Below are 10,229 nucleotides of genomic sequence, written 5' to 3' on the forward strand. Positions count from 1 at the left end.
TTAAGAGGTTCACAGCCTGTACTGTAGCTACGCATGTAACACTTTACTACTAGTAAGTAGCTCTTGGAAATGGTCCCTCCAACTGTTGGGAGCTGGGAAGAGTACAAGCTCAGTCCAGGTGCCTAGGACACAAGCAGGATCAGGGGAATGGCTGGGAAGAAAGGAAGGAAGAAATGGAAAAGAATACAGGTTGGTACTCTAACCCAGCCCTTTTGGAAGGAGACTAGTCCTTTGGATGCCATAACATAAAGGTCAAAAGTTTATTGAAAAACAAGGCGATCCGGGAACTCCTGAGTGTGCACTCGTGTGACAGTTCAGAAGTGTATCCAAGAATGATCTAGCAGTGGAGGATGTGGTAAGCCCAGCATGAATGACGTGTTGAACTTCGGGGGTTTCAGAAAGCTTTTGAATTTTTTTTTGTTTGCTAGTAGAAACAGTCTGTGGAAAAAATCTTAGCTCTGAGGAGTGAAAATTTTTCTTTAAACAACAAAGTGTGGTTTTACTTTTCAGCCTGGAGATGCAATCTACCCAAAAGATGAAAATGGAAAAATTATATACCATGATACAGACTTATGTGCCACTTGGGAGGTAAGCAAACACAACATCCATCCATATATGCTTTAAAAACACAGATCCTCATTTTCAGTTTTATTTGTGGCCTTCATAAACAGAGCTGAGGCATATTGAAATGGATCAAGTTCTACTAGCTCCATGGATAAATTTTACTTCTGTCCCTAGGGATGTTGCTTCTTGCCATCACTTAATTATTTTTATAACAAAATAAAACATTGTTCAAATATCCGACATACACATTCCTTCTTTCAGAGAGTACACTCTACATTTGCTAGTTGAGGTATCTGTAGGTTTTTACCAATCTTTCCTCTTTATCAGATCTTTACAGCAGAAGAAAGTTGGAGCCTTAAGTGGTGACTAGATCCTCCTCAAAAAAAGGAAGCTTTTCACCTTCAAGATAAAACAGAATTTGCCCTAAAGCTCACCATAAAAAAACCACAAAACACCAACAAAACCAACAACAAAAACCCCAAAACCCTTGCCATCAGAACAAGTTCACTCACTTCTAAATTTAATTATCAAATGAGAACACAAGGTTTTCCTGCTAAGAAAACTTGGAGGGAAGTAGCATTTGCCTGAAAGATTGCATCCTAAATTTGTTTGTGATGTTCTGTAGTTCTATTAGCCAGATGTGTCCTTAAGCCTGCTGCCACTTGGCTTCAGGATCTCAGGTGAGGCAGAAAGTGAGATTAGTAATCTCATGTTCCTGCCTTTTGAAGCCTTGGACAATCTTTAATTTATGGCCAAAGCTGGTCAGCTCTCCTTCTGCAGCAGGTCCGCTGCAAAAGCATTACTAGTTCAGCCCAGTTCACACCAAGAGATATAACATGGGCTACTACACACTCCACTTCAGCTTGCACTGTCCAGAGCTGGATAGTCATGTCCCAGTTTAGCTCTACTCGAGGTGCAGCAGATAAAGATGGAGAATGGGTGAAATTCTGAGTGAAAGTTCAGAGTGGGAGAGGGCTTGGGCTTTCCCCTGGGAGCTAAGCCATCTGGGCTGGGTCTCAGGGAGAACGGGGACTTCCACGTTAGCTGTTTATGTTACCCTCGTCTTTGGCTGATGCAGTTCATTCCTCTTTCACAGGCTAGTTGCTCGAATGTTAGAAGCAACAGCTGCCCCGAACACTGTTATGTTTTTATCTTCAAGCTAGTGCTTATTGTAAAGGATATATTGTAGCGGGTCTGTCTCTTCAGCTAATAGGCCAAGAGAAAAATAGGTGGTGGTGAGCGCCTGCAAATAATAGCATCAATCTAAATAAAACTGGCTAAACTCAATCCAGATAATTTCACTCTCTCAGTATGGTGCTAGCAGGCAAAAATGGCTCCAGATGACTATATTTGCTGACTTGTTACCGAGTGATACAAAGCATATGAGGCCAACTAGAGGTCACCAAATACGTGGTGCCTCCTCTCTCCCTGCTTTCAGCTCCTGTGAGACAGAAAGGAATAACAAAACTGGCAGGAGTGGCATCCAGCTCCACAGTGGGGTCTGCTCTGCCTCAAACAGTCACTGAATCATTTGTGAGCAGAGTTTCTGGGAGCAAAGGGGAAGACCGTAGGAAAGGACCCTCTTTCCCCTTAACAACCCAGCAGATAAAGCTAATGAAGACCAGGGCATGTATTCATATCCAGTATTCATAAGGCTTTCTCAGCTATGAGGATTTATCTGAAGTGCAGAATATCTAGAATTCCTTTCTCCCCCCCCCCCATTTTTTTTCTACTTCATACTGTACTGAAGTTTTCTGTGCTGGTTTTGTTGTGCCTTGCCAGATATTTAGGGGATTTCACTGGATAGAGACTTCATATGAAAGACTCTCATACAATCAAAAGGAATAAATTGACTTATCAGGAAAGCAATCTGTTTTGTTCACTCTCCCTTCTCCAGCTTTGAGGCAGTGCTAAAGCAGCATAAAGTAAAAATCTTTGAAAGCAGATGTCTGGCACTTATGTATCTATATCTCAGATTAATCTTTCTGCTCTCCAGACAAATTCTACCTTCACAGGAGGTGTAAAACATTAGGGTTTGGTCTGGAAAGCAGGTCTACACAGGAACAGAGTTTAGAACAGCAGGACAGCACCAGCCCTCATGCTAGTAGAGCTGTTAGTTCTGCTGCAGCAAGGGTTTTTCTGCAATCTCAAAAATGGACTATCTTCCACCTATGTCTAAAACGCATGCTCCAAAGAATCAAGCCAACATGTGGGACTCCCCTGGTCTTTGCTTTCTTTGCAGGCTATGGAAGCATGTAAAGATGCAGGCTTGGCAAAGTCTATTGGAGTATCCAATTTCAACCGCAGGCAGTTGGAGATGATCCTGAACAAGCCAGGACTTAAGTACAAACCTGTCAGCAACCAGGTATGACTGCAAGCCAAGGGTGGTGCCTGCCATGGTGCCACCGCCCTGTAGGGAACACAGAGGCAACATGTGGCCCAAGTCCCCACATGCAGAAGGGTGGCATACACTTTGCCACACATGCTGCCCTCCATACTGTCACACTTCCATTTCTAGCTTGAAAATATTACTCATCCTATCTAGGCTAAAGATAAATACTTGAAGATGCTGGAATGGTCACTCTCTTCAGTTCCTGCTCCAGGACTATAAAACTAGTGCCTCCGTGCCAAGCTCTGTAACAAGGTTGAATGCTGAGTCAATGCAGATCTTAAATCTCTGCCACGTACTTTACTTCAAGTCCCAAAAATTCCCAAGACAAACCATTCAGGGCTAACCAGTCCTCAATGAAGCCATGTCTACCTCAGCTGACACCAAACCAAAACAACCCTAAGTACCAGGGATCCTGAGTCACTCTCAGCTTCCCAAGTTTAAAAGCTGTTAGAAGTAACTCCTAAATTTCCCATACTTGCTCTCTTGTGCCTTTCCTGTAGACATCAGTAAGAATTAGAGAAAAACCTAAATTAAAGAGGAGACCCCATTAAGTGACCAACTTGAGCTGAACAAGCCAATGAAAATGATAGGCATGTCCAAGTTAAATTACAGTAGCGGGGCTCAGATAAGGTGGTAAGTGGCAGTGACCCACCCGAATGCCCAATACCTTTGACATTTGGCAGCTCACTGCGTTTCCTAGAAATCACTGGGAAGCTCTTCTGACTCATCTGGCACAAACAAATATCCACGTTAGCAGTATCAGAGAAGAGGCCAGAGAGCAACTGAGACCAACTTCCCACCCTCAGCGTATGGCCTGGAGGGCTAGGATTGGCACAGGGCAGGGCAGGGAGGCTGGCTATAGCCTTCATTTCTGTCTTTGGCCTGCATGGAAATGAGGCCTGTGAGAGGAGGAAATTCCAGCACCCTTCACTGGTATTAACATGCCTAGTGGGTGCAAAATGCAATTGCTGTTTCTGGCATACCCCTAAGACTGCACTGAGCATTGCTGCTGCTTCCTGGGGTTGAGGAAAACCAGGCAAAAGATTAAGCCCAGCTTAGGGCAGCTAGCCAGCAAGCGTAGATGTGCCAGCTAGCTTCAGAGTGCCTGCAAACAGTGGTTGCTCTGTCACCTTGTAGACATCCCTTTCCCAGAGACTGAGAGACAGCCAGAAAATCCCTGCCTGTAAGGGAATGATGCACAGTATTTGCGATGTGGGAGGGCAGAGCTTGTAACAAGGTCATAACCGTTATGGAGATGTCTCAGCTTTTACATATCCGCCCCCTCACCTTTCTATCTGGGACAGTTTATGCCAACACTTCGCCTAAAGACATCAGATTAGTCATCCTGAATGCAAGAGGCAGAGAAACAAAGATCTGACCCACGTGAGACGGGTTGCGGTCTCAGCCTACCTCTCTAGTGAGCTTCCCTCACCTCCATCTCCTCGCTTATTGCCAGCTTTCCACTGGGGGCCAATAAAAATTCCCTGCAGCCAAATTATAATCACAGATGTTGATATGCTGTCCACCAAAAAAAAAAAATCCATCACGCAGCAATGTACAATTAGAACAGTAACCACAGGTTGTGTTTCCTTATTCCTTAACTTACATGTGTCCTTTCCTGAAGGCATCATCTGGTCTGTAGCTCTCAAATATTGGGACACCATCTGCCTCTGCATCTGGTCCTGTTGATTAATCATCCTTTCTATGTTACTTTTGCAGGTTGAATGCCATCCCTATTTCACCCAACCCAAGCTCTTAGAATTTTGCAGACAACATAACATTGTTATTGTTGGATACAGCCCACTGGGAACCTCAAGGGATGAAACATGGTAAGTTTCCATATTACTCTCTAGTAGCAGGATCCAGGAAAAGAATAATAGTTATCCATTGCTGGGTGTCTGTGAAAAATACCTTTGTCCCCATTTTTCAGAGTAGTGTCAAACTTCAGTGTCTAAATATTACTGTTGTGAATGTAAACTTGCAACACTCCTGATGCATGCTGTCATAAAAAAATGCCAGGTGTCTGTATAGGAGGTTGCCTCAGGTCTCCTCTAACAGAAAGCACGTGTCTGTAACTGGTAATGTTGAGGCTTAGGTGAGAAAGTAGAAACTAAGTCAACATTAGGACATCACATAGGAAGTTGCGTTTGGCAGCCCACCAACCTAAATGCTAAAGCTTTTCTCCCATCTTTCACACTACTTGTCAAAAAGGTGCAGTATTGTCCACAAACAAGTAGATGCCTCTATGTTTTGGCATTAGAGATAAGGAGGTTTGTTTGTTTGTTTGTTTTTCCCAATTTTCTTCCAGGGTAAATGTGTCCTCCCCTCCTTTACTGAAGGATCCTGTGCTGAATGCCATTGGCAAAAAGTACAACAAGACAGCTGCACAGGTTGCTTTGCGTTTCAGCATCCAGCGAGGGGTGGTGGTCATCCCAAAAAGCTTCAATCCACAACGTATCAGAGAGAATTTCCAGGTACATTCGTACTCCGATGGTGCATGCATGAATCCACTTACATTGGCTTAGCCCCTATAGAAGGTGATTTTCCCATTTCTTTCTGTAGGCATAAGGCTTAACCAATGTCAAGCTTTGCCACATTTGATGCTTTTTGTCCCCATCACTTAATGGTACCACAATGTGACAATAATAGAGCAAAGTATAGAGGAAATTTTGGTGTCTTTTAACCCTCTGGAGTAGCTGAAGTTCCAGCTGGTGGTGTATCCCAGAGCATCAGTTGCTGTAGTGAGCAGCACAAGCGAGATAAAGTAATTCAGTAGGTCAGTAGCCCAAGGTTGCTGGCTGTAGGTGTTCAGGAATGACTGACTTGTTCTGTCCAGTCTTCAGGTACAGGGCAGCTTTGTTAGGGAAGGGTTGCTACATGCAAGTGTGCCAGAAAGGCTCATAACCACACCACCAGAAAGCATCTGGCTTGGCCACGACACCCAAATAAGATGAAGAATTTCTTCCTGTGTCCCTTGCAGCACTCAGTACTCACACTGCTCCCTGCTTTCTGTGCCAGTGTATTGCTTTCAAAGCTGGTGGCCCAGTACTTGCCAGACTACCTTTCTCTTCTTGCAAAATGTGACTGGACTTATTCATGTCCTCAAGACTTTCCTGTAAATGCAAGCAAGTATGGATTTGTGGGGGAGACGGGGGAGGAGAGGGGTTGTACTTCTGAAATCTGGAACATATGAATGTTGATTGTGACAAGAAATGCTAACTAATTCCTAACATATCCTTCCATTAAGATCTTTGACTTCTTCCTCACTGAGAAAGAGATGAAAGAAATTGAAGCCCTGAACAAAAACATTCGTTATGTGGAACTGTTAATGTAAGTCCAGGAGGAATCCTAGATCCTCACAGAACATTCCTGTCTTTTCAGAGGATTTAAAAAAAAAAAAATCACTTCCTTTTACTATTAATTTTTGTATAAACAACCTTCTTTTAAGGTAAGGCTTAAATATGGGAGGTCTTTAATGCAGCCTCAATACGCACCTGGACCCGTTGCAAAAATAAGTGTGTAATATTTGCTTACAGCTCAGATGTCAAAACCCCACCTAGTAGAAAGTGACTGTATCTGGCTATTCCATCTCTGCTCCATCTCCTTAAAGGCTTTCTGCTATATGTTGTAATGACAATCTCAGCCACTCACAAGGTGTAGCATTGCCCCTGTCTAGCAGTGTGGATATCAGAGCTGAAATTCAAATAGGAGCACTTTCTTGTCTTTCCCCTCCTTCCCACCTTCTCTTCCAGTGCTCAGCAAGCCATGTTGCTGCTTGAGTACAATGGCCTATGGATTGTAAACCTAGTGTTTCCAGAGGCAACTTGTCCTAAATTGCCATGTGGAAGGCAAAAAATTAAGGACACTGCTACATGAAACCGCAGGGCTAATTTAGGGAGAGCTCTGCTCCTTCTCGCTTAATACTTTAGTGAGAACATCAAAATTTGCCTACCCAACTTCCTCATAAAAGATGATACATCTTCGTGACCACAAGTGGTCAGAAACTTTGTTTTGGCCTTTCCTCTGATGCTGTCTTCTTCAGCAATCTCCCTCTCCTGTGGCATGATGAGTTGTACCTTCTTATATGGAAAGCAGAAAACCCATGCAGCTTGTTTGACTGCTAGACCACTTCCTAATTATCTCTTCTGAGAACTAACAAGGCTTGATCTCTTGCTGCTTGTGATCTAAAGCTTACCACCCTATGTAGTTTTGCTTCACCTGAAGGCTGCACTACCCCAGAAGGCTCAGACTGGCCCAACATCTCCTCTTCCGGAGAATGAGGACGTTTGTTTTTCCTTCAGCTCAAGAGCATCTACACTTTATGGCTGAACTTTATGCTTTCCCCTTTTCAGGGCACTCAATGTGTAGCCAAATGCTAGATTCGTTTCCATGCATTTCTCTTGTTACCTTGGATTATCTGTGTCTTACCAAACTGTAGCGTGCTCAAGCACTAAAATAATGAAAAGCAGAATAGCAGCATCAATAGCACTCTAAAACATTGACCACTGCTGAAAACATGGGGGGAATGTTGCGAAGGAACAAATAAACCACTCACTGTGCTGCATAAATATGAACTAAGTTAAAAGCATCATAATGGAGTTAATCTTTCACATTTAAGTTCAGACAGGTGCTCTGAAGCTTTAGTTTCTTAAAACTTAAAATAGCCTTCCATCAATTAGCAGCACTTGGTTCCAGAAGGCTTCTCACAAATGGCCTATCAGATTCTTATGTGTGTTTTGGTATTTGAAATTGTTTGGTTTTTCATAGCTAAGTTGAGCTATAACATCATTTAAACTTTTAGTGAGTATATACACGAAAAGTAACCTTGGTGCAAATGCAAGAGCCTTTTCCAGAAGCAAAGTTAAAGGATGCAAATGCCTACAGAAGAACTTTCTAAGCCACCAATCCAAAAACTAATAAACTAAATACTTTGCTTTGTTAGACTAAATTTGGTCACAGGAGGCCATTGAGGACAAAGAAAACAGGTTGCATAGGATGGACATTGCCAGCTCTATTTTTCACAGGAGTGCCATGTTGGGGGAAAATGCTTAAATACAGTCTGACCTAAACCTAAACTGTGAAAAATGCCTTCTCGGAAAAGTGATGTTGCCATGTAAGGAGCAGCTAAACTTATATCTGCCTACTATGTGTTCTCACACTGAAGTGTCTGGAGTTGACACTGCAACAGATAAGTTACCAGCCTAAAGAGATTTCTTATTTCATCCAGCAATATGTATCTAAAAAAGTCAAACCATCGTACAGAAATACTTCTGGTTAGTCAACTTTGTGCAAAACCTTTGACTGCTGTGATGCAAATGCCAGCAGGAATGAAAAAATCCAGCTTTCCTCTGGCTCTTCCAGTTATCAGCTACCATGGGTACTGTGTGCAAATCTGTTGTTCTGATGGTGTGAGTAAGGCCATACAAACAGGATATTGCAATCAGTGGAATGAGTTAGCAAGTTAAGCATCTGAGCAGAAAACGGAGGTTTTGTAAAAATATGAGTACTCCAGGAAATCTTAGTCTGAAATGGTTTCTTCTCCCCTTGGAGATATCTAGAAGTATTGTGCTGGGCAAGTTTTGTATTAATCTGTCTGCTTGATTTATCTTGTCCTCCCAGTCTCTGCTATGGATATTCTTCCTTAGCAGGTATTCCAAGCTGCATTGACTCCTCTGAGTGAATCATTTTCACTCAAAGGACTCAGACCTGTGAACACATGAGATCTGATTAGCAAGCATGCTCCATAGATGGAAAGTAGAGATTATGACACTGGCAACTCAAACATTGTCAAGTTATACTGAAACCAAAAAGCCAAAGTGTTGTGGCTTGTTTTTTTGAACCAACTCAATCTGTTAATATGTAAACACTTCACCTTGGCTGAATATTGGAATGAAATGTTTTGACACAACCAATTCAAAATGTTTGATGCCTTCCAGTTAGTTAACTTCAATATTGTGAAATGTAGCCTTCTTAAACTGGAACAATTCACAGCTGGGATAAATGCCAGTATTTGTTGTGCTCTGCTGTAAGACAAGGCAGCCAGCTGCCATGGTGCACCTGAGAATGCTTTTCAGAAACTTTTTATTTTGCTGATGGAAAGTGTTTGTCAAGCCAGGGCTTGACAAACATCATCTTTTAACATCATCTTCTCAAACAAACAAGAAAAAACAAAACAAAAACCAACTACCTCTCTCTCTGAAGTCTGTCAATAATGGGCAAACACCGTGTTATTTTTTTCCACCTGCAGTTGACCCTGGGAATTTTCTTCTTGCCTTTTATAATGATCCTAGATCATGCATCTTCCCTGAGCATGCAATTTTTAAAATTAAGCCTGAAGCATCTCTACCTTTGGTAGTATGCAGCCATGAACATCCCTTTGTCCCCTGACCTGAGTCACCCCAAAGCTTCTTTGTAAATTCTCTGCCACTGGTGCTATTAACCTGGCAGAGCATCTACATCCAGGCTGAGCTAGAGGACAGCCAGACCTAGTCTGGGTATGGCAGCCACTTGGAGAAGGCACCATACCAGACCCAGACCTGTTCATGCCAGCTCTAACTGCATAAGCCAAAGTAGTAGAATCTGGTGCCTCCACCTCTCCTTCAAATATAGTCCTTATTTCTGAGGGTCTTTCTAGATATTTGAACAAAGAAGTCTTCCCCTTCCACAATGCACACATAGTGAAGCCATCCCCCTTCCCTACAACACTTCTACTAACCTGAGTTAAATTCACAAATATAGCGAGAATAGCTGACATCCAAACTCTTGTTGGTTTTTCCCATCTGTCTGTAGGCCTGAAAAATGGTCCTTCACTGTCCTTTCCTTAAATGCACAGGTTTGCTTCCAACTCTGCAGGGAAGATTATTCAGAGCAGACAGCTTCTGAATAAGCAGAAGAGCCTTCCATGAAGGCCACCTATATATTGCAAGGAAAAGAAGTTTGCTAGGCACAGGACAACTGCATCAGTGATGTGATATCCTGTTTCACCCACGAAGCTCATTTGTTCAATCTGACCTATCCACAGGTGGCGTGACCATCCAGAGTATCCCTTCAGCGATGAATACTGAAAACAAGGTGTGTCCAGACAGGTTCCTAACTCGGTGCCATTAGGCTTCACTGAAAGTGACCCAATGTTTAGTGCTTTGACTTCATGGGGGACTGTTCAAATCAGCATTAAAACATGACATTTACTTCCTCTTGTCTTGTCAGTCTCTTATTGCTACTGAAGAGCAAATCTATTTAACCTATTGAATCTCTGTTTTTGGCTTAGGAGGCT

The 10,229-nt window shown here is 42.8% G+C and overlaps 1 protein-coding gene across 2 annotated transcripts in view; it reads left to right on the top strand.

The window, feature by feature from the left end:
* AKR1D1 (aldo-keto reductase family 1 member D1) overlaps positions 1-10,020 on the top strand; it is a 35,254-nt gene extending 25,234 nt beyond the window's left edge. The window contains exons 4-9 of one of the 2 annotated variants that reach the window (XM_072849585.1): positions 511-588; positions 2,807-2,929; positions 4,676-4,785; positions 5,265-5,430; positions 6,204-6,286; positions 9,978-10,020. In XM_072849585.1, coding sequence (XP_072705686.1) covers positions 511-588; positions 2,807-2,929; positions 4,676-4,785; positions 5,265-5,430; positions 6,204-6,286; positions 9,978-10,020 — 603 coding nt within the window. The remainder of the gene's footprint in view (positions 1-510; positions 589-2,806; positions 2,930-4,675; positions 4,786-5,264; positions 5,431-6,203; positions 6,287-9,977) is intronic. The other variant, XM_072849587.1, reaches the window with a different exon arrangement.
* Positions 10,021-10,229: the final 209 nt, after the last annotated feature.

The sequence above is a fragment of the Ciconia boyciana genome, chromosome 1 (assembly GCF_034638445.1).
Source record: "Ciconia boyciana chromosome 1, ASM3463844v1, whole genome shotgun sequence".
Lineage (NCBI taxonomy): Eukaryota > Metazoa > Chordata > Aves > Ciconiiformes > Ciconiidae > Ciconia > Ciconia boyciana.